Below are 22,114 nucleotides of genomic sequence, written 5' to 3'. Positions count from 1 at the left end.
TAACCCTCACCCCCATTACTTTCTCCACATGGTCTTAGGTTTATACTGCTTCTTCTAAGATATATTTTTAAAAGATTTTATTTATTAAATTTACAGGGAGTGGAGGGTGGGGGCAGAAGTAGTTGCTTCATTCTAGCTGTTCATTGGTTGAATTTCATGGATCAGCCCCAGTGACCTCAGAGTTCCAGGCCTGCGCTCCATCCACTGCATCACCACAGGCCAGGCCTTCTAGATTTTTTTTGAGTGTGTGACAGAGACAGAGAGAGGGACAGGCAGGGACAGAGAGACAGGAAGGGAGAGAGATGAGAAGCATCAATTCTTTGTTGCAGCACCTTAGTAGTTGTTCATTGATTGCTTTCTCATCTGTGCCTTGACGGGGGTGGATGTGGTGGCTACAGCAGAGCGAGTGACCCCTTGCTCAAGCCAGCAACCTTAGACTCAAGCTGGTGAGCCTTGCTCAAATCAGACGAGCCTGCACTCAAGCCAGCGACCTCAGGTCCTCTGCATCCCAGTCCAACTCTCTATCTACTCTGCCACGGCCTGGTCAGGCTAAGATATTTTTATCAAAGCTTTAACTATCATCTGATGTTAACAGATACTAGAAAAAACAGAGCACCACTTTCAGAGACTTTTAATTTCAGCTTCACCCCATCACCCCAATCACGTACCCTTGTTTCTAGGTGGTTGATATTCTTCAAGCTAAACTTGTGAAACTAATATACCCTAAAAAGAGACCCTCGTGTAATTCTTATACATATATTTTTATACAACTCATGATCTGACCACCATGAAGAATTGTTATTCTATACTCTGTGTGTGTGTGTGTGTGTGTGTGTGTGTGTGACAGCAGCCATTCCAAAGCAACTGCATTGTTTGTTTTACTGGTTAAATAAGTGGAACAACAAATCAGTGTACGTCTATGTCTCTCACTTTCTCTCTCTCTTCTTTTTTAGATTTTATTTGTTGATTTTAGGGACAGAAAGAGAGAGAAAGGCAGAGGGGAGGGAATAGTGGGAAACATCAACTCGAAGTTGCTTCTTCTATGTGCCATGACCTGGTAAACCGCGACCTCAGCATTCCAGGTTGACGCTTCATCCACTGCGCCACCACAACTGAGTCTCTCTCTCTCTCTCTCCTCTCTCTCTCTCTTTCTCAAATTAGAAAAAGCAATTTAAAAAAATTTTTTTTAACTGTCAGGCTTGCATCACAGAAAGAAGAGTTTCTGGAACGTGCTGGCAGCAGAACCCCGCGGTGTTGGGATGCCGAGCGCAGGCCCGTCCTTGAGGCTTCTGGGTGCGGAAGCAGGACGGTGAGTGTCTCCCAGGCCGGCGTGGGAAGCGGGGTGCCCCGCACCGCCAGCGCCTCTCGGCGGCCACGGCCCCCGCAAGCTTTCGGGCAGGCGGCTGCGACCCAACCGCCCCCAACTGGGGAGGCCGCCCCGCGTCTTCCTTGCAGCGCGAGCGGCTCCGCCCCGCGGCGCTGGGCCCGGACATTGGCTCCCGGGCGGCCCCGCGCGCGCCCCGCCTCCCTCCCGCCTTGGATCCGGACCAGCGGCGCGGGGGGCGCGGCGGCCGCGGCGCTGACAGTCGCTGACAGGTTCCCCGCCCCCGCGGCTCGCCACGTCCCTCACGTACAGCGCGGCCGCCGAACGGCCCCCCGGCGCGCCGGCTCCGGCTCCGGCTGCTCCGGCTCCGGCTGCTCCGGCTCCGGCTCCTCCGGCGCGGCTCGGCATGAGGCTGGCGCGGCTGCTGCGCGGAGCCGCCTCGGCCGGCCCGGGGCCGCTCGCCGCCCGCCCCAGCGCCGGCCGCAGCCTCAGCTCGCACTCGGGCTCCGGCCCGGCTCCCGAACGCGGCGTCCCGGGCCAGGTGGACTTCTACGCGCGCTTCTCGCCGTCCCCGCTCTCCATGAAGCAGTTCCTGGACTTCGGTGAGTGCGGCCCGGCCCGGCCCGGCCCGGCGCAGCCCTCGGGCCTTTGTGCGAGCCCCCCGCCCCGGCGCCGTCGGTGCTTCCCCCTCCCTCGCGGCTGCTGCTGAAGCCCGGGCGCCGGAGCCGGCCGGCAGGCCGTGTCCTCTGGGGGGGCGTGCGCCTTTCTTCAGTGTGTTGTTGAAAGACCGGAAGGGCCGCGGGCGGAACGACCGCCTGCCCGCAGCGCACGTGTGCGGTCCGCCCAGGCGGCCAGGCCCCTGCCCAGGAGCGGGAGGCAGCGGGAGGACACCTCCGGGAGTCGTGGACCGCCTCTACGGAGTGCTGCTTAAATGCCCTGTTTCGTAGGACGATTGCATAAAATTGGCGTGACGATAGGGGAAGCAAGGTATAACTGGCCCAGTGTTTCACAGAGTGTTTTTCTTGTCCCGGGCTTGAGTGTTTCCACCAATAGAACATTTAATCAGCAGAGAAGTCTTGAGCACGTGTCAAGTTCATGAGTATAAGATGCTGAGGTTTACCACATCTCACCCCTGTGGAAGCGGCTATACACTTTTTCTCTGATGGGTGCTGGGTTTTTTTGGTGGTTGTTTTTTCTAGAAAGGATGCAACACATTACAGAGGAATTGCAAAGTTAGGCATTTAACTTTGACTTCTTATATGGGGGCGCTGAGGGGAAAAGGGAAAACTCAATACACTCCAATGAAGTCATAAAATTTAAGTAGAAAACGTCTTCTGCTTTCTGTTAGGTCACTAACGAATCACTAGTGGGCTTGAAAGATATCAACGTGGCCGGCAACTTTCTCTTAAAATTGTGGTTTACAGTGACAAATTTTTTTGGCTCAAGCCCTTGGTTTTTGATTTTACTTTAAAATTACTCTAGTGTGATTAAGGGGTGAATTTGGCCTTGTTCACAAGTATGCCCTTCAACTTTCCCAAGAGAATGTTTTTCCTTCAATACTATAATTCCTGGTGTTGACCGTCTAATTTTTGCTTCAGCTGTCTCTTGCTGAAGCAGCAAGATTAAATTAGTGTGTTTAAAATGCATTGCTGAAATAATGTAACTTTCAGTTTAACTTCAAATGGAACTGCTTGCTAGAAGATGTTCTGCAACTATTCTGCTTAAGGTCCTGATATAGGAGTGGCTGCTTTCCAGGAATTAGACAATTAAAAAGGACCTGCAGGGGGAGACAATGGAGGATGGTTGCCAAAAGGGCATTGGTTACTTTTTGCTTTTTGTTGCCTGAAAGCCCTTCTCTACCATTTACTCTTCGGTTATGGTGATTAGTATAGGGGTTTTCATGCCATGACAAAATGTCTGTTTCTTAGGTATTCATGTCTTATAAACAGACTTAGGAAACATGTTCTGATGGCAGCAACAGTTTATAAAGGGTAGGGTTTGCAGGTTCTGTTAATTAGAGGCCTTACCTTGCTCAGACTTGGTTGGGTCGCCTCAGTTCTAAGACTGGAGATTACAGTAAGGGTGCAAGTAATGGAGACAGAAAAGTTTCTTCATTGCTCTACAAAGCGATTGTGTCAGGAATTAGAATGTTATTCAGGATGCCATAGAGACTGGGTTATCTCATCCCTTGCCTCTCTTCCTTACTTCAATTGCAATTATGGTGACTGCTCGTGTGATGTTTCAGGCTAAATAACTCCCTCTGTGTTTCTCCCTGCCTTTTGGCTTGTGCTGCCTTTTGGCTTCCACTTACTGCTGTTCCCACTGTGTCCGGTTTCAGGATCTGTGAATGCTTGTGAAAAGACCTCATTTATGTTTCTGCGGCAAGAGTTGCCTGTTAGATTGGCAAATATAATGAAAGAAATAAGTCTTCTTCCAGATAATCTTCTCAGGACGCCATCAGTTCAATTGGTACAAAGCTGGTAAGATTCCTGTGTTTTCTATTTTGAGGGAGTTGTAGACTAAACTCAAGGTTAAGGCAAATCCTTTTTTACTTTTTAGTGGAATCTTAAGGTGTTCGCAGTATTCCAGTCCTTTTTTTGGATGCATCTGGGCTTAGCCTCAGTCCCGGATCCTGCCACTCCTTAGTTTTGAGAACAATCAGAACTGCACAGGAACGCAGGCACCAAGTTTAAGACTTGTGTTATTAAATCAGCAGGGATGTTATGTTATAATAATATCTACCGTTGGTTGAAGTGAAGGATTCATGCACAGTACCTTTAATCCTTTTCCAGAACCCTGCCCCCTAGGCGTTATTATGTCCATTTTACAGACGAGGAAACAGGTTCCAGCAGGTTAAGTTTTTTCCCTAAGGCAGTGCCACTCATACTGGAGCTGGGGTTCAAATCCAGGTTTTTCTGTTTCTACTATTACCATGCTGGAGTTGAAAGATGAAATGTGTTAAAGAACATATTTTTTTATAAACTGAATTGATTTTATTGAAGTATGTATTTATAAGTCATGACAGTTAAAATTTTTATCATTTTAAAACGGAAATTATTGGAATCGTGTAGAGACTGATCTCTTCTAAAAATTGACAGTAGAGGTATGAAGGGTGGCCATATGTGGCCACCTATATACAGCCTTCCTTGTTAATATTATTAATAGTATTACTCTCAATTACTGTACATTTCAAACAAAAGAGTCTGTTGGAGTCCAGTTTTAAATGGAAAAAATTTAGCTATAAGACATTTCCCTATTATGATTCATGGATAGCCTTGCTTTTCTTTTGTAAGCATTATAGTTTATGCAAGAAGCTGATATAACATGATTTTAAATAAGTGAAAGCAGTATAACTGCTATATACAGCTGACCCTTGAACAACATGGGGTTGAACTGGGTGGGTCCACTTACACATGGATGTTTTTCAATAAATGCAGTAAGTTTTCCTTATGCTTTTCTTAACATTTTCTTTTCTCTAGCTTATTTTACTGTAAGAATGCAGTATTTAATACATATGACATACTGTTTATGTTATTGGTAAGGTTTCCTGGTCAACAGTAGGCTATTAGTATTAATTTTGGGGGGAGTCATAAGTTACACGTGGATTTTTGACTGGGGTGCAAGGGTTGGAAATTGGTGCTCCTAACTCCCTAGTTGTTTGAGGGCCAGCTGTATATGATGACAGGCACTGTGTAGTCCGAGTGTGGGACAGTTATAAATGTTAAGTGACATTTGTTCAGGAACTACGATGGAATGTGAAGGAGAACAGATAATTTTCTCTGGAAGCTTATTCAATTTTTTTTAACTTTTCATTAAAAATTTTATATGCTGCATTTTTTTTATACTTGATCTTAGCCAAAAGCCAAGAAGCAATGCATTTTATTTATTTGTTTGCTCATGAGAGAGAGAGAGAGATGATGCAGACAGGGACAGCCAGATAGGAAGAGAGATGAGAAGCATCAGCTCATAGTTGCAGCACTTCAGTTGTTCATTGATTATTTTCTCGTATGTGCCTTGATGTGGGCGGGACTCCAACCAAGCCAGTGACACATTGCTCAAGCCAGCGACCTTGGGGTCATGTCTATGATCCCACCACACTCAAGCCAACAACCCTGTGCCCAAGCTGGTGAGCCTGCTCTCAAGCCCGCAAACTTGGGTTTTCGAACCTGGCTTCTCACTGTTCCAGACTGACACTTTATCCACTGCGCCACTGCCTGGTCAGGCATGATTCATTTTATTTTATATAAACAATTTTTAAATTGATTTTAGAGAGAGGAAGGGAAAGAGAGAGAAAAAGAAACATTGATTTGTTGTTCCACTTATTTATGCATTCATTGGTTGATTCTCATATGTGCCCTGAGGATTGAACCCACAACCTTGGCATAATGGAATGACACTCTCACCAACTGAGCTTCCTGGCCAGGGCCATGTGCTACATTTTAAAATCTTATCTGTGCCTTAAATGTAAGTAATCAAATTTCTTTTGAATAAAGAGCTATTTTTCTTGCCAATGAAGAGAAGATTTATGGTTAAAGCAAAACAGTAAATAACAGAATCACTTGACTTTGGAATGTAGAGAGGCAAATTGCTTGTCAGCAATGGCTTTCCAAACCAACATATGGATTTACAGATCTTTAAAACACTTGGTTGCCCTGGACACCTGCTGCGTTAAGGCAGTTAAGCAGACCTTACACTCTTGAAGGTCATTGAGTGGTAGCAGGTGATTTTGTTTCTGGCTCTGCGCTGCCATTGTGCTTGGTGCCATGACCTTGAGAAAGTCATTTGGCTTTCTTTATTTTTCTCCTTCCTTAACAGGTGATTTGCCAACTTGAGTTGTTAGATAGATTAAAACCTATATTTTTAGGAAAAAATAAAATAAACAAAAAACACCTGGAAACTGTATAATTTTATCCCAATATATTCAATACAAGGAAAAAATAAAATAAAAAGCTCCTGAAACCTATGTAATTTTACCCCAGTAAATTCAATAAAAAGGAAAAAATAAAATGAAGTCTGTATTTTTATGACTTTTGTGTTTTTGTTCAATTCTGTTTAAAAGAACTATGTAGTGTAGATTGTAGTCTTTCAAAAATATTTGTTGATTTGACATAAACATCTAAAATTAAGGTTTAAAGTGCAGCATTTTAGTCACACTCTTAGGCTTAGGTAGGCTGGGCTCTACCTTGTGCAGAGACTCAGCCAGTCAGTCATTTACCCGTGATCATGTAGGTACTGGAGACAGGTGCAGTTCTCACAACAGCTGTTATTTATACTGTAGAAGGCAGTGGTAAATATAAGAAACTTAAGAGCTATTTTAGAGTGTAGAAGTTAAAAAAAGAATTCTTCAGTCAAATTTTACTTATGCTTTTAGGAGAAAACGTGCACTTCGTACTACTTTGAGCCAGGAACTTTGCTCAAATGTGATTGGGTGTGAAAATCCAAATTCATAATTTATATCACCATTCTAAATTAAAAATTAAGAAATGTTAAAAATACCTCTTGAGCATTTTCACAATTTTGAACTCTCAAAATGTAAAAGAACAAATTTGCCCCTATTGATTTGTGTTTTAGGTATATCCAGAGTCTTCAGGAGCTTCTTGATTTTAAGGACAAAAGTGCTGAAGATGCTAAAACTATTTATGAGTAAGTATACTATTTTGAACATAATTTTTGTACCCTGTAAACATCATATAAAAATACAATGTACTGAACTTAAACCTGCTATTAAGTCACTTTAGAGAAATTGATTAACTTTTAGTTTCCTACTACACTAGAACACATGACAGTATATTTGTCTAAAGCTCCCTGTAGAGGCAAGGCAAGTAACAGATCAGTAAACTGTGCTGGGAATAAGAATTGCTTCTCGTCTGTTTGAACTCCGGTGTAAGAAAAGACACAGTTCAAGTGTGATCAGCAGGTATCTAGATGTGGCCTCTGTGACAGCTGGGTGAAAGCTGAGGACTTTAACCTGGAGAGTGCATGCATCTGAAGCACAGCTACCCTCAGCTCCAGCTGCTCATCGTCTGAGTTTTTTGTGTTTAAATAAAAGCCACAGTCTAGGTTTTTAATGTAAAATCTTCCAATTTTGAATGGTAGGCAACTAACTAAAATTAAAAAAAAAATACTGAAGGCCTAAAAAAACATGTCTGCAGATCTCTAGTTTATGACCTATGGTCTATGAGATAATTTAAATGATGTGACTACTTTAATAACCAACATATCAGAATTGATAATTCCCTCAGGCAGTTATCTGCTTAGTCAAATGAGTTTTGATCAAAAGCTGAAGACCACCTCTTTTGTTGTCCTCAGTTTTTTATACATTTTTGACTGTCTTTAAAGGTGATGACAACACTTCATTTTTTGAAACATAATTTTGGCCTGAAAAAGAACATGAGGATTTACTCTGTGCCTACGTATGGAGCACATTTTACATGAATTATATCATTTAATCTTTAAAGCAATTCAATTGAGATAATGCTGTCTGCACAAAGAGGTTAAGTAATATAAGGTAGCATACAGGTCATACAGCTAGCAAATGGTAGGACCAGGATTTGGCTACATGTAGTTTTATAAGAAAACATAATGTTACTTTTATGATATCTGGATTATGTTATTGAACCTTCTAGAAAGTCATTCAGAGCAGTCAAGCAGAATAATGTTTTGTGTTTTAAAAACAGAAAGGTGAAATAAACTAATAAAGGGATGACTAGAAATGAGGTGTCTGTTGTTTTTGAGGGGTTTTATTGTTTATATTTTGGATTAACAGTTTAGTTTTAAAGCAGATTATAAGCTAGGAATAATTTCAGAAATGTTTTGAGCAGTGAGAGCATCATTGGAATAAGTTAATAGTACTTAAGGTGATGGCTTTGAATGGCAAAGCGCTCATTTCAGTGTGGATTCTGACGGATATGTAACAAATTGGGTGTTGTTATTTCATAATTAAGACTTCTCTTTTAGTTCTTTAAATCACCCATGCAAGAATGTCTTCTAAATGACAGAAGTAGGAAGGTCAGATGATTTTAAAATTTTTCTTTTCACATAATGCGATTGACTTTTCCTCTCCTATTTTTAAACTTACAGGATGAATGAAAGTACAATTCTTTCTTATTTTTCTGTTCTACATGGTTCTTTTTCTCTTTGAACTCTAGGGAATCGTTCCAAAGCAGATGGGCTTTATTGACTCATTTATCTTCTTTCCTTACACAGCATGTGTTCCTTAGAAGCAAGTGCTCTGTCTTCTCTTATGCTGAATGTCCCTAGAATACCACCCTTATAGTGAGTGCTCAGATGATCTTAGTTGAAAATAGTTAAAGAAAACCATTAACATTTTTAGGATTCAGTTTTGTTGCAGCCTTACTTTTAAGACTTCCAGGAAAATAAATTTCAAAAATTTTATTTTGGAGGATTATATACCTTCACAAATTTAGTATATTTTATGATCTGAAATATATCTACATAAGTGTAGGAAAACGTGCACCGAGTCTCCCTTTGCTGAATTAGGGATTTCTTGCCTAGTGTAGTTGGCTAAACGTAGATTTTAGTATTAAATTCACTTGTCAGAATATTTGGCTGTTTTGAGAGACAGGTTTGTTTAGCTTTACAGATACCGTGATACGGATCAGGAACCGACACAATGACGTTATTCCCACGATGGCTCAGGGTGTGATTGAATACAAGGAGAGCTTCGGGGTGGATCCTGTCACCAGCCAGAATGTTCAGTACTTTTTGGATCGCTTCTTCATGAGTCGAATTTCAATTAGAATGTTACTCAATCAGCACTGTAAGTGTCTGGAAGTCAAGAAAAGAAACTAAATAAAATGTGTTGGTATATTTTAAATTTATTTAGAAAACTACCCTTTCAGGAGAATGTTTAATTTTACTTTTTTTGAATATTAAGAAAAGTAAATAGACTGCCATACAAAGAAGGTGTTTTGTTTTTTTTTGTTTTTTACAGAGACAGAGAGAGTCAGAGAGAGGGATAGATAGGGAGACAGACAGGAACGAGAGAGATGAGAAACATCAATCATTAGTTTTTTGTTGCGACACCTTAGTTGTTCATTGATTGCTTTCTCATATGTGCCTTGACCATGGGCCTTCAGCAGACTGAGTAACTTCTTGCTCGAGCCAGCGACCTTGGGTCCAAGCTGGTGAGCTTTTGCTCAAACCAAATGAGCCTGCGCTCAAGCTGGCGACCTTGGGGTCTCGAACCTGGGTCCTCTGCATCCTAGTCTGACACTCTATCCACTGCGCCACCGCCTGGTCAGGCTGTTTTTATTGAATATAAAATACTGTGTTTATGTTTAAGAAGATGTTTGTTCTATTGTTTGGTTCCAATTAGAGAAATAGTTTTCAAATCTAGAAAAGGGCATTGGATATTTTTGCTTATTTTGTTTGTCTTTGATATTTTATTTCTTGATAGCTTTATTGTTTGGTGGTAAAGACAAAGGTAGCACATCTCATCGAAAACATATCGGAAGCATAAACCCAAACTGCAATGTAGTTGAAGTTATACAAGGTAAATACTTACATTTTTCCTTTATGAAAGGAGGCAGAAATCAAAGTTGTTGAGTGTTAGTTCTTGCTATTTAAACAAGTATTTATATCATGAGGTAAAAATGTTAAGAGTAAATATGGGGGTTTGCAAATAACTTTGTGATGTTAATGTTACCGAATGCAGGTTCGACCGCCTGCCACAACACATAAAGCCAATGTTCTGACACAGGCACTGGTGCAAAGGAAAAAGATTTATTCAAGTGCCAGTCACCTGAGAAGATGGGGGACTCCTGTCCTCAAAAACCCATCTTAACAGCTCAGACGCCTTGGCAAGATTATGACTGCTCACAAAAATTAGGGGATCAGGGAACGTGCAGATACTCCAGTACTTTCAACCTTTTGTACAGTGCATTTTCACCAATGAAATAAAAGTTGGTTTTGTAACTCATTTGCATAATCAAACAACTTTCTTTGACTTGTCGTTTGCTTTTCTGATGTTCTTGTTTAATAAGAAAATATCAAACGCTTCTTTTTTTAATCGCTTCATATTCATTTTGAAATATCCCCTAGTTTTTGTGAGCAGTATATAGGGGTTGGGGAAATTCGGGAGGAGACTATCTCTAGGGGGAGGGCAGACATGGAGTTTCTCTCAAGAAAGAAGCTTTTACTTATTTTCATGGCTGGCTGGACTTCCACAGTCCTCTTGGCCTTGTAACTAGAACTAAAGCTAGCAAGTAACTTATAAACTAGAGTCATTGTTTTCTATTTGGGTTTTTTTTTTTGTATTTTTCTGAAGTTAGAAGCGGGGAGGCAGTCAGACAGACTCCTGACCGGGATCCACCCGGCATGCCCACCAGGGGGCAATGCTCGGCCCATCTAGGGCATTGCTCCATTGCAACTGGAGCCATTTTAGTGCCTGAGGCGGAGGCCATGGAGCCGTCCTCAGTGCCCAGGCCAACTCTGCTCCAGTGGAACCCTGGCTGCAGGAGGGGAAGAGAGAGAGAGAGAAAGGAGAGGGGGAAGGGTGGAGAAGCAGATGGGTGCCTCTCCTGTGTGCCCTTGCTGGGAATCGAACCTGGGACTTCCACATGCTGGGCTAATGCTCTACCGCTGAGCCAACCTGCCAGGGCCAGAGTCATTGTTTTCTGAGACTGGTGTCTCCACATTCCTGTAGTCAGGTTATCCTCTTGGCCTAAAAATCGAAATTGTAAGCCTTGGTGTGGTAGAAGAGAGGGGAGGGGGCTGAGAGTTCATTCTTCTTGCTCTGATGCTGAGTCTTGATGTGTATCAGCCAGATGTCTGTGATTCATTACCGGTTATAAAGTTCCTTATTCTGGGAGGGGAACAGGCCATTGAATTGTAATGAGAACTCAGCCAGAGGTGAAAATATAACATTGATTGTATACTTTTTATTTGTTACAGAATACATAACTTTGATTACTATATTGGTAATAAATCATAGTTACAGTAAGAGTAACAAGCTGGGTTCAATATTTACTAAGGTTAACATTAGTAAATTTACAGAAGTTCTTTTATAAGCTTATTTTATTAGTATATTCCTACTTAATTCTATTCTATGGCCAGACTAATATAAGTAGTATAGCATATTCATTCCCCATTACATTAATTGTGCCTTATGTATAAGATGAATATGTGTTGATACAATGCTTTGTTAGGCAAAGTATGGAGATACTATAAAGGTATCTCTTTCACTTCAAAAATTTTAAGCCTCCCTAACCCTTTTTCTACTTCCCTAATCTAGAAGCCATACTTCATAATAGTTTGGTTTGTATCTTTTCATACTTTCTTCTGTTTATACCAGATATGCTCATACATATACATGACTATTGGTCTTACGTTGTTTTTAGAAAATGTGTATTTTTTTCTATGTATTGATAGACATTGTACCATGTTCAGTACATATGAATATACCCCCATTTTTGAATGGCTGTATGAATTTATCAGCATATATTAGTCTATCCTCCTTTTGATGCACATATAGTTTTCATTTTTTCTATTACCAAAAATACTGCTAATATTTTATAAAGGAAGATTCCTAGAATTAAAAACATATAAAGGACACTTAAAAATTTGATACCTCCCATAAGGTATAAAATAATGAATGAGAGTACTTATTTCCTAAATCTTCACCAAGTTAAATGTTTTATGTATTGTAGATAATTTCTATAACCCGCTGTGTTTCTTTACTTTGCTTATAGTGTCTTTTTCTATACAGATATCTTTTTGCTTTTCTTTTTCCTTTATGGCTATTAGGCTTTGTCATTCTATATTGTAAAACACCTTTCCCAAACTATGATTATTAAAGTATATTTTCTTCTAGAAAAAATTTTCAAATTTTGTTAGTGCTATTGCCATCTTATGCATGAAATGTATGTTAATTTGTTTAATGCTCTTTTTTTGTTTTGATTCACACTAGATGGCTATGAAAATGCTAGGCGTCTATGTGATTTGTATTATATTAATTCTCCTGAACTAGAGCTTGAAGAACTAAATGGTAAGCCTGATGTTGTCTTTTCCTCAGTGATCAGCGTTATGATTACCTGAGAAGGAATGATAAGAATAATTTAGATTTGTTTTAATATAAAAGGACTTTGTATCAACTTCTTTATTGCCTATGAAAGGTGAGGGAGAGCAATCAGTTAAAAAATATTTGTGTGTATGTGTGTGTGTAGTTAATGTAGTTGGATTCTTTCTGAAGGACATGTTGGCCTTATTGTCTCCATTTTTCTAAATTGATAATGTTGATTCTTTGCTTATCTTTGGTTGTCTGATTAGAAAAAAATTTTTTTTAAGTGATTCCAAAAAAAATACATTTTTTTTTACATTTGACTTTTATATGCACTTCAATAATGTAAGGTTTACCCTTGAAGATTTTAATTTCCTGAATTGTAAATCATTTTTTACTGTTGAGAAAGTAAAAGGACTGGAGGTGTAAAAGAAGAAAGGAAAACACATATTTATTTGAGAATCTCTTTATCTCTGATGGTTTTCTGTTTTTTGGACAAAAAAAAGTTTAGATTCCTTGGAAGGAGATTCATAAGTCTCACTGTTATTCCTAGAGGTAGGATAGTTTAGAAGGGGAAAAACGTTTTCTGAGTCATCATGGCCCTTGAAGAAGAATAAAATTAAACAGGCTTTTACTAAGTTGTGTTCTGGGCAGCAATGGAGGACGCTACCCAGTTGAAAGTAGAATTGCATGGTGTTTTTCTAAATCCATTTTTGTGCTTTTGGTTCATTAATGGTACCATTCAGTAAATAAGAATCACAGTGTATATGTGATACTTTGGGAACCTGAACTACTCTGGGCAGTTTCCAGATGTCCCATCCATATCTCCAAGGAATATTTTATTCAGAGGGGAATCTAATTTTTTTGGCAGCTTTAAAATCCTAGGGTAATATAAGTCTTATTCCTTTGCTCTGCTGTCCTTACACACCATCTGGCCTCAGACCCACCTGGATGCTTTTTAAATGGTTGAATGTAAAATGATTATCGCTTGATAAATTGATACTAGCTTATTTTTTTCTTCAGATCTATATCCATGGAAATGCCTGAAATAAAACAGAAAACCTTCCACCAGGGTGAAACATTTTTAAAAAATGGCTCTAAAAAAAAAAGAATATGTTTATGTGAGTTGGAGTAAGACTACTTTTTGAAGAGTAAAATTTAGACCTTAAGGTTGAGTGTTCTTTAGAAAGACTCACTGTCCTAGAGAAGAACGGAAAGGTGGGTTGGGTAAATTGTTATGTAGGACTCATTGTCATGGTCAGGTGTTAATCTAGGTGAGCAAGGGGTTCAAACACTAAGACGACGATGAACTGGTGTGGCACTTCTCCCTTAAATGATACTGTCCTCCACAGTAAATGTTTTCTTTTCATCACTACACAATATATTCTTTAAAATGCTTTAAGCACATCTCTCTGTACTTTTATATTTTTCTCTTCTACTCTGTAGCAAAATCACCAGGACAGCCAATACAAGTGGTTTATGTACCATCCCATCTCTATCACATGGTGTTTGAACTTTTCAAGGTTTGTAAAACAGTATTACATAACCTTTCTAAGTCCTTTTCTGAGGTTAGGAATCTGCTCTGAAAGTAAAATGCTCTACTGGGTTTTCCTCAGTTTCATTAAAAGATGCCATGTTCACAGTCATGTCACGTTCCTGGAGATCATGATGCCTTTCGTCAGTACTGATGGGCACCTCAGTGTGGTGGTAAGCTCAGACTTGGGAGGCAGAAAGACCTGGGTTTGAATTCCAGTTCTGGCACTTAATTATATGTGTGACCTTGGCTAAGTTGCTCAATCTTTTTGAGCCTCAATTTCCTCTTCTGGGAAACAAGGGTAATACTATCCAGGTTATTGTGAAGATTGGGGATAATATACTAAATGTCCAATACAATGTCAGCACATTATAGGTGCTCAATAAAGTTGTAATTTTACAAAACAAAATATTAAGAAGAATGATTCTTAACTTTCTGCCCTTAAAGGATCAGAGTCCTACTGTTGTATGCTTTTTTATTTTATTGAGAAAGTAATTTATATTGATTTACAGGGCTCCTGCTGTTATATTTTCTTTTTACAACAAAGTTTGAAAACTAAAAATTATGATAGTAATGTTGACAATACTTTTTTCTTCCAGTAACACTTGCTGCTGGTAGGTAGGAAAGTGGGTGATGAGGTGTAGTACAGGTTCCTGTGGTTGAGACAAGCCTGTAGTCTCTCTCTCTTTAGTTACCTTGTCTTCAGCCAACAGCAAATAGAAGAGAGAAGTGATAATGAAGAAGAAAAATATACTGAAATAGAAAAATAGTCTGACTGAATAATGACTTACAACAGAAAGAGTTCCAGAATGTTCTTTGTTCTAAGACAGCAATAACGTATATTCTTCCCAAAAATCTTTCAAAGTGATTAAATAAATAATTGACATTTAAAGGATTAAAATTAATTTTTTTCCTTGAAATTTCAGTCACTTAAAGATCTTGTGGCCCTGGCCGGTTGGCTCAGCCGTAGAGCGTCGGCCTGGCGTGCGGGGGACCCGGGTTCGATTCCCGGCCAGGGCAAATAGGAGAAGCGCCCATTTGCATCTCCACCCCCCCCTCCTTCCTCTCTGTCTCTCTCTTCCCCTCCCGCAGCCAAGGCTCCATTGGATCAAAGATGGCCCGGGCACTGGGGATGGCTCCTTGGCCTCTGCCCCAGGCGCTAGAGTGGCTTTGGTTGTGGCAGAGCGACCCCCCGGAGGGGCAGAGCATCGCCCCCTGGTGGGCAGAGCGTCGCTCCTGGTGGGCATGCCGGGTGGATCCCGGTCGGGCGCATGTGGGAGTCTGTCTGACTGCCTCTCCCCGTTTCCAGCTTCAGAAAAATACAAAAAAAAAAAAAAAAAAGATCTTGTTCCCCACGATGCTTAATAAAAGAAATACTACCATATTGTATGAGATTTTATGTAATGTCAGTAATAATGGCTTCCATATGGAACCTAATCTTAAATGGCCTTTGGTAGAGATGATAGACTCTTCTCGGGGATACTCAATCCTTATTGGTGGGCCAGGATTACACTTACTTCCAAATTTGGTCCTGTCATTTGCATTTATTACTTTATCTAGTCTTATCAATTTGTATTCCAGTGCTTATGATATGTTGGCAGTGTGTACCCTGTATCCTTTAGAAACTGATCAAACCTTTTTTACAGTGTCAGTATTCTTAGTTTCAAACTAGTGGTAAATTGGATTAGTATCTACATCATAAAAAGACCATTGCTGTTAATACTCTATGAAAAAAATTTTTTTAAGGCAATTTATAAAAAAATGGTTCTTAAAAAAAAGATGAAACTGTTTTCAGAAATAAGGCTTGTCTTCTATTAAATTGTAAAAGCATTTGGATAGAATTTTCTGCTTTAATGTAAACAAGTTAAAAGTGTTGAGACATCTGGTTTTGCAAAATATACAGAATTTAGTTAGAATCTTTAAATCAAATATCTCGTAAATCCTCTAAAACTGATTTAATACTTTTTTTAAAAAAGTAATTCTTTAAATATGGTTATAAGAATTATGATTCTTTGGCCTATTTCCATCAAATTAAAAAATTTTAATTTAAAGTAGGGCATATATAGTTGGACATTATAATTAGTTTCTGTCTTATTTTCAAGTTGTAGTTTTAATGTAAATTTAATGTGTTTCAGAATGCAATGAGAGCGACCATGGAGCACCATGCCGACAAAGGTGTTTATCCACCTATTCAAGTCCATGTCACGCTGGGCAATGAGGATTTGACTGTAAAGGTAAATGCCTTTTTTTTTTTTTTAATTGATGTACAGGCAGGCACATCAGTTTTAGAAGACACAATTTTTTTTTTTTTTGTATTTTTCTGAAGCTGGAAACGGGGAGAGACAGACAGACTCCCGCATGCGCCCGACCGGGGTCCACCCGGCATGCCCACCAGGGGCGACGCTCTGCCCACAAAGGGGCGATGCTCTACCCCTCCTGGGTGTTGTTCTGCCACGACCAGAGCCATCCCCAGCGCCCGGGCCATCTTTGCTCCAATGGAGCGTTGGCTGTGGGAGGGGAAGAGAGAGACAGAGAGGAAGGAGGGAAGGGGTGGAGAAGCAAATGGGCACTTCTCCTATGTGCCCTGGCCGGGAATCGAACCCGGGTCCCCCACAGGCCAGGCCAACGCTCTACCGCTGAGCCAACCGGCCAGGACCTAGAAGACACAATTTTTTAGGAGAAAGAAATCCTATCTCCCTAATAGTTGATAAGCACATTGCTTCATTTATCTGGCAGATTGTGGAATTATCCCTTAAGTCTGTTTCTATTCTGGTCCCTAATTCAGATGTTAAAGTAAATCCTGGAAACAGTTTAGCAGTGATCATGAATATTCACTTTGATACCCACTTCAAGAAATAAAATCTAAAATATTTGGGTATTTGCCATATTATGTAAGTAGTACATAATTTTTCATTTTTAAACAATGTTTTTCAGTCTACTATTTTGATTATTCCATTTGATTTTCATAATGAATCTTAAGGAGTATAGGTAACTTTATTTTCAGTTTTACAGATAACAGACTAAGACTGATTAGGTCATGATTACACAGTGAATAAATGACACAGGACATAAAGTCAGGGCCTCTGACCCCACTGTGCCAGGCCTTTGATGCTGCTCTTTTTTTTTTTTTAATTTTTTTATTTCTTGACATGAGAGAGAGATAGAAACACCCATCTGTTTCTGTATGTGTCCTGACCAAGGATCAAACCGGCAACTTCTGCATACCCGGAAGATGCTCTACAATGTTCTAACCAACCAAACTGTCTGGCCAGGGCAAATGCTGCTTCTTTTTTTTAAGATTTCACTTATTGATTTTTAATGAGGGGGGAGAGAGAGAGAGAGAGAGAGAGAAGAGAGAAGAGGAATGGGAAGCATCAACTTGTAGTTCCTTCTTGTATATGCCTTAACTAGGCAAGCCTGGGGTTTCAAACTGGCGACCTCAGCATTCCAGGTTGATGCTTAAACCACTGCACCACCACAGGTCAGGCTATTGCTCCTTTCTAAATAATCATTTAAGCCTGACCTGTGGTCGTTGGTGCAGTGGAGATTGAGATGATCATCTGGTTTTTGTTTTTTATTCTGTCACTGGTATATTACATTGACTAATTGATTTTTTCCCTTTTTTTGTCTTTAGTTAATTTTTATTAATTTTAATGGGGTGTCGTTAATCAATCAGGGTACATAGGTTCAGAGAAAACGTCTCCAGGTTTATTTTGACATTTTATTATGTTGCATACCCATCTCCAGGTTTATTTTGACATTTATTACGTTGCATACCCATCACCCAAAGTCATATAGTCTTCCGTCACCTTCTATCTGGTTTTCTTTGTGCCCTTCCTCTCCCCCAACCCTTGCCTTCCCTTCCCCTCCCCCGGTAACCACCACACTCTTGTCCATGTTTCTGAGTCTCATTGTTATGTTCCACCTATGTATAGAATCATATAGTTCTTAGTTTTTTCTGATTTACTTATTTCAATCAGTATAATGTTATCAAGGTCCATCCATGTTGTTGTAAATGATTCGATGTCATTTCTTATGGCTGAGTAGTATTCCATAGTGTGTGTGTGTGTGTGTGTGTGTATGTGTGTGTGTGTATACCACATCTTCTTTATCCGTTCATCTATTGAAGGGCTTTTTGGTTGTTTCCATGTCTTGGCCACTGTGAACAGTGCTGCAATGAACATGGGGCTGCATGTGTCTTCACGTACCAGTGTTTTTGAGTTAACGGGGGTATATTCCCAGTAGAGGGATTGCTGAGTCATGTGAGAGTCCTATTTTTAATTTTTTGAGGAACCACCATACTTTCTTCCATAATGGTTGTACTACTTTACATTCCCACTAACAGTGGATGAGGGTTTGTTTTTCTCCACAGCCTCTCCAATACTTATTACCTGTCTTGTTGATAATAGCTAATCTAACAGGTGTGAGGTGGTATTTCATTGTAGTTTTGATTTGAATTTCTCTAGTAGCTAATGAAGATGAGCAACTTTTCATATATCTGTTGGCCATTTGTATTTCTTCCTGGGAGAAGTGTCTGTTCATGTCCTCTTCCCACTTTTTTATTGGATTGTTTGCTTGTTTGTTGTTGAGTTTTATGATCCTGTACATCAAAAATCCCAAAGACTCCACAAAAGACTACTAGAAACAATAAACTAATACAGTAAGGTCACAGGATACAAAATTAATATACAAAAATCCATTGCCTTCCTATATGCCAACAATGAAACATCAGAAAACGAACTCAAAAAAACAATCCCCTTCATGGTTGCAACAAAAAAAATAAAATACCTAGTAATAAACATAACAAAGAATGTAAAGGACCTATATAATGAAAACTACAAAGCATTGTTAAGGGAAATCGAAAAAGATATAATGAAATGGAAAAATATGGAGATGACGTCAGAGTAATGGCGGGATAGGAAGCGATACCGATAAATCTCCCCCAAAACTCAACAAGATCTTCAACCAGAAACAGAAAACCCTATTCTTGGAGCCTCCAGATGCTTCGCAATACACTCAAAGGTATGGTCGAGTGAAAAATTGGCTAAATATATAACCAAACCCCGAAGGAAATAGGGAGTAAGAAATGCTCTGCCTTCCTCACTAACCTAAACAGGGCGGCTTTCTCTGGTAACTGTGAATATAGAAATTGAGGCGGGCAAAGGGGGTGAATAGATCCAGGCCGCGGCACAAACGGCCGAACCAGGCTGTGGCATGGAGATCCAAGCCGAGGAAAAACTGATCCTGTGGCAACCTGGGCAATAGAAGCTAACACTCGCGCCAAACCCAAACAAAGAAAGACAAGCGGGGCCCTGGCCGGTTGGCTCAGCGGTAGAGCGTCGGCCTAGCGTGCGGAGGACCCGGGTTCGATTCTGGCCAGGGCACACAGGAGAAGCGCCCATTTGCTTCTCCACCCCTCCGCCGCGCTTTCCCTCTCTGTCTCTCTCTTCCCCTCCCGCAGCCGAGGCTCCGTTGGAGCAAAGATGGCCCGGGCGCTGGGGATGGCTCTGTGGCCTCTGCCCCAGGCGCTAAAGTGGCTCTGGTCGCAACATGACGACGCCCAGGATGGGCAGAGCATCGCCCCCTGGTGGGCAGAGCGTCGCCCCTGGTGGGCGTGCCGGGTGGATCCCGGTCGGGCGCATGCGGGAGTCTGTCTGGCTGTCTCTCCCTGTTTCCAGCTTCAGAAAAATGAAAAAAAAAAAAAAAAAAAAAAAGAAAGACAAGCGGGGCAGCCATTTTACCTGATCTCCTGGTCGGTGCGCAGTTAGTGGGCGAGAGATTTCTTCCTAAGCCCTGGAAGTGGGTGCCCGTGTTACACCACAGAGAGGCAGAGTCAGAGGCCTTTCTGCGGGCTGAAAGCAGAATCTCTGGGCAGCCCCAGCACTCTGGGAAAGCCGCGCACGGGAGGAGCGAGAACTAATTCCAACGGTGGAAATTTTCCGTGCTGGTGGGGGTTTCACTCAGAGGGAAACACGGCCGGCCTCATATCCTGGTCTGCGAGCGCAGATAGTGAATGAGAGATTCCTCCGAGTGCCTCGGCAGTGTGTGCCCGTGTTATAGCACAGAGGGTCAGAGTCAGGGGCCTTTGTGTGGGCCAGAGCGGAATCTTGGGCCGCCCCAGCGCCTTGCAAAAGCTGCGCACGGGGATGGAGTGAGACTCAATTCCAACGCTGCAACTTTTCCATGCGGTTCGGGGTTTCACTCAGAGCGTGAGACTGCTGGCCGGATATCCTGGTCTGCGCATACAGATAGTGAATGAGAGTTTCCTCCAAGCGCCCCGGAAGTGGGCACCCCGCCTGTGTTACCGGACAGAGTGGCAGAGCCAGAGGGCTTTGAGAGGGCGGAAAGCCCGCCTGATTATGCTAGCAGCTCTGACTGACTGAGCCTTAGCCAGAGCCCTGTGCTGAGTGGAAATAGAGTGGGGAGTTGCCAGCTCTTTGAGCCTCTTACTATCCAGGCAGAGGCAGCAGCAACCCCATAGCTGGATTATCAGGCTACTAATTGAGGAAGGAAAGACTAGGAGAAAGGCTCCAGGAACACGGACTCTCTCACTGTCGGAGCCTATAAATGCTAATGAGCCTCGACTGCCAACGAGACTAAAGCACAATACATGACATTGCCATAGAGACTTATCAACTGCAAACCTCTGAGCGTGCCAAAGGGGCAGAACCCGGGGTACAGAGTCACTGACCAGGAAGAGGGAGAGAAAAGAAAAAGCAAGAAGATAACCTCTCAAAATCAAGAATAATCTGCAGACTTTATAACCTATCCCATTTTATTATATTTGTTCGTCTGTTTCTCTTATCTTCATTCTTGATACTTTTTTTCCTCCTCCAATTTGCCGATTAACTCTCTGCCAGTCTTACTCTCTCCTCTCCTTGAACTACACTACCCATAAGTGTTACATCTCCCATTATCTTTTCTCCCCTCTTCCTTTCTCTCTGTGAGGGTTGCACTCCAAAACCCTTAACTCTCTCTCTCTCTCTCCTTTCTTTTTTCTTCTTTTAGTGGTTCCCTCTTTTTTTCTCTCTCTCTCTTTCTTTTCTCCCTCTATATTAGTTTCTTCCTTTCTCCTTTACATCTCCTCTCATTCAAACCTCAATAACAAACAAATTATCTTATCTGGGACTCAAACTTATGTTTGTGGCATTTTGGGGGGTTTTTACTTCACCTTTTGAACTCACTAACAGTGCTCTCATCCCTGGCTCTCCATTTTATCTAGTTCTTGTTCCACTAAATACAATAGTAATTTTTTAATTTGTCCCTCCATTTTTCTGTTTTCCTCTTATTCTTCTCATCATAACTCTTAGACAACCAACACCTAAAAGCAAATCATTTTATTCTTGACCCAAATTTTTTCCTTATTTGCTTTTTGTGGGTCCATACCCTCTTTTTTCTTTTTTCTTTTTTTTTTTTTGCCCCTTTATTACTTTTCCCCAATTCAGGCCCTCCATCACAGGCATTGTTTGTTATAATTCACAGTTCACCACAAGATTTTCTCAAGAAAGAGGGGAGAGGAGAGGAGAGGAAAAAAGGAGGGGGGGGAATAATTTCTTTTTTTTTAATTTTTATTTTATTTTATTTTTCTTTAATTCATTATTAATTTTTTTTGAAAAAACAACTCTTTGATTTTTTTAATTTTTATTATTTTTTATTTCTTTTTTTAACTTTTTTTTTTTTTTTTTTTTTTTTTTTTTGCATTTTTCTGAAGCTGGAAACAGGGAGAGACAGTCAGACAGACTCCCGCATGCGCCCGACCGGGATCCACCCGGCACGCCCACCAGGGGCGACGCTCTGTCCACCAGGGGGCGATGCTCTGCCCATCCTGGGCGTCGCCATGTTGCGACCCTCCTGGGTGTCGCCATGTTGTGACCAGAGCCACTTTAGCGCCTGGGGCAGAGGCCACAGAGCCATCCCCAGCGCCCGGGCCATCTTTGCTCCAATGGAGCCTTGGCTGCGGGAGGGGAAGAGAGAGACAGAGAGGAAGGCGCGGCGGAGGGGTGGAGAAGCAAATGGGCGCTTCTCCTATGTGCCCTGGCCGGGAATCGAACTCGGGTCCTCCGCACTCTAGGCCGACGCTCTACCGCTGAGCCAACCGGCCAGGGCTCTTTTTTTAACTTTTTATTCTTTATTAAATCTCATTAATACTATCAACAAAACCACCCTCAGATGCCATTAAGGAAGAGAAAATCAAATATCATGGATACAAAAGAAAGAGAGGTAACACAGCTAGATG

General features: G+C 41.2%; 1 protein-coding gene and 1 non-coding gene across 3 annotated transcripts in view; one reads left to right on the top strand and one right to left on the bottom strand.

Moving 5' to 3' along the window:
• Positions 1-1,608: 1,608 nt before the first annotated feature.
• The window catches only part of PDK1 (pyruvate dehydrogenase kinase 1), a 48,944-nt gene continuing 28,438 nt past the window's right edge, over positions 1,609-22,114 (top strand). Inside the window, exons 1-8 of one of the 2 annotated variants that reach the window (XM_066278918.1) lie at positions 1,609-1,926; positions 3,663-3,804; positions 6,896-6,967; positions 8,920-9,104; positions 9,744-9,839; positions 12,255-12,332; positions 13,791-13,867; positions 16,014-16,112. In XM_066278918.1, the coding sequence (XP_066135015.1) occupies positions 1,731-1,926; positions 3,663-3,804; positions 6,896-6,967; positions 8,920-9,104; positions 9,744-9,839; positions 12,255-12,332; positions 13,791-13,867; positions 16,014-16,112 (945 nt within the window). In that variant the 5' untranslated portion in view covers positions 1,609-1,730. The remainder of the gene's footprint in view (positions 1,927-3,662; positions 3,805-6,895; positions 6,968-8,919; positions 9,105-9,743; positions 9,840-12,254; positions 12,333-13,790; positions 13,868-16,013; positions 16,113-22,114) is intronic. The other variant, XM_066278917.1, reaches the window with a different exon arrangement.
• On the bottom strand, positions 21,909-21,984 carry TRNAS-AGA (transfer RNA serine (anticodon AGA)). The gene has a single exon. It is a non-coding gene; the product is annotated as a tRNA-Ser (tRNA).

Source organism: Saccopteryx bilineata, chromosome 5, assembly GCF_036850765.1.
Source record: "Saccopteryx bilineata isolate mSacBil1 chromosome 5, mSacBil1_pri_phased_curated, whole genome shotgun sequence".
NCBI classification, from domain to species: domain Eukaryota; kingdom Metazoa; phylum Chordata; class Mammalia; order Chiroptera; family Emballonuridae; genus Saccopteryx; species Saccopteryx bilineata.
Note: the sequence above shows the minus strand (reverse complement) of the source record. Positions and strands in the feature narration are given on the sequence as shown.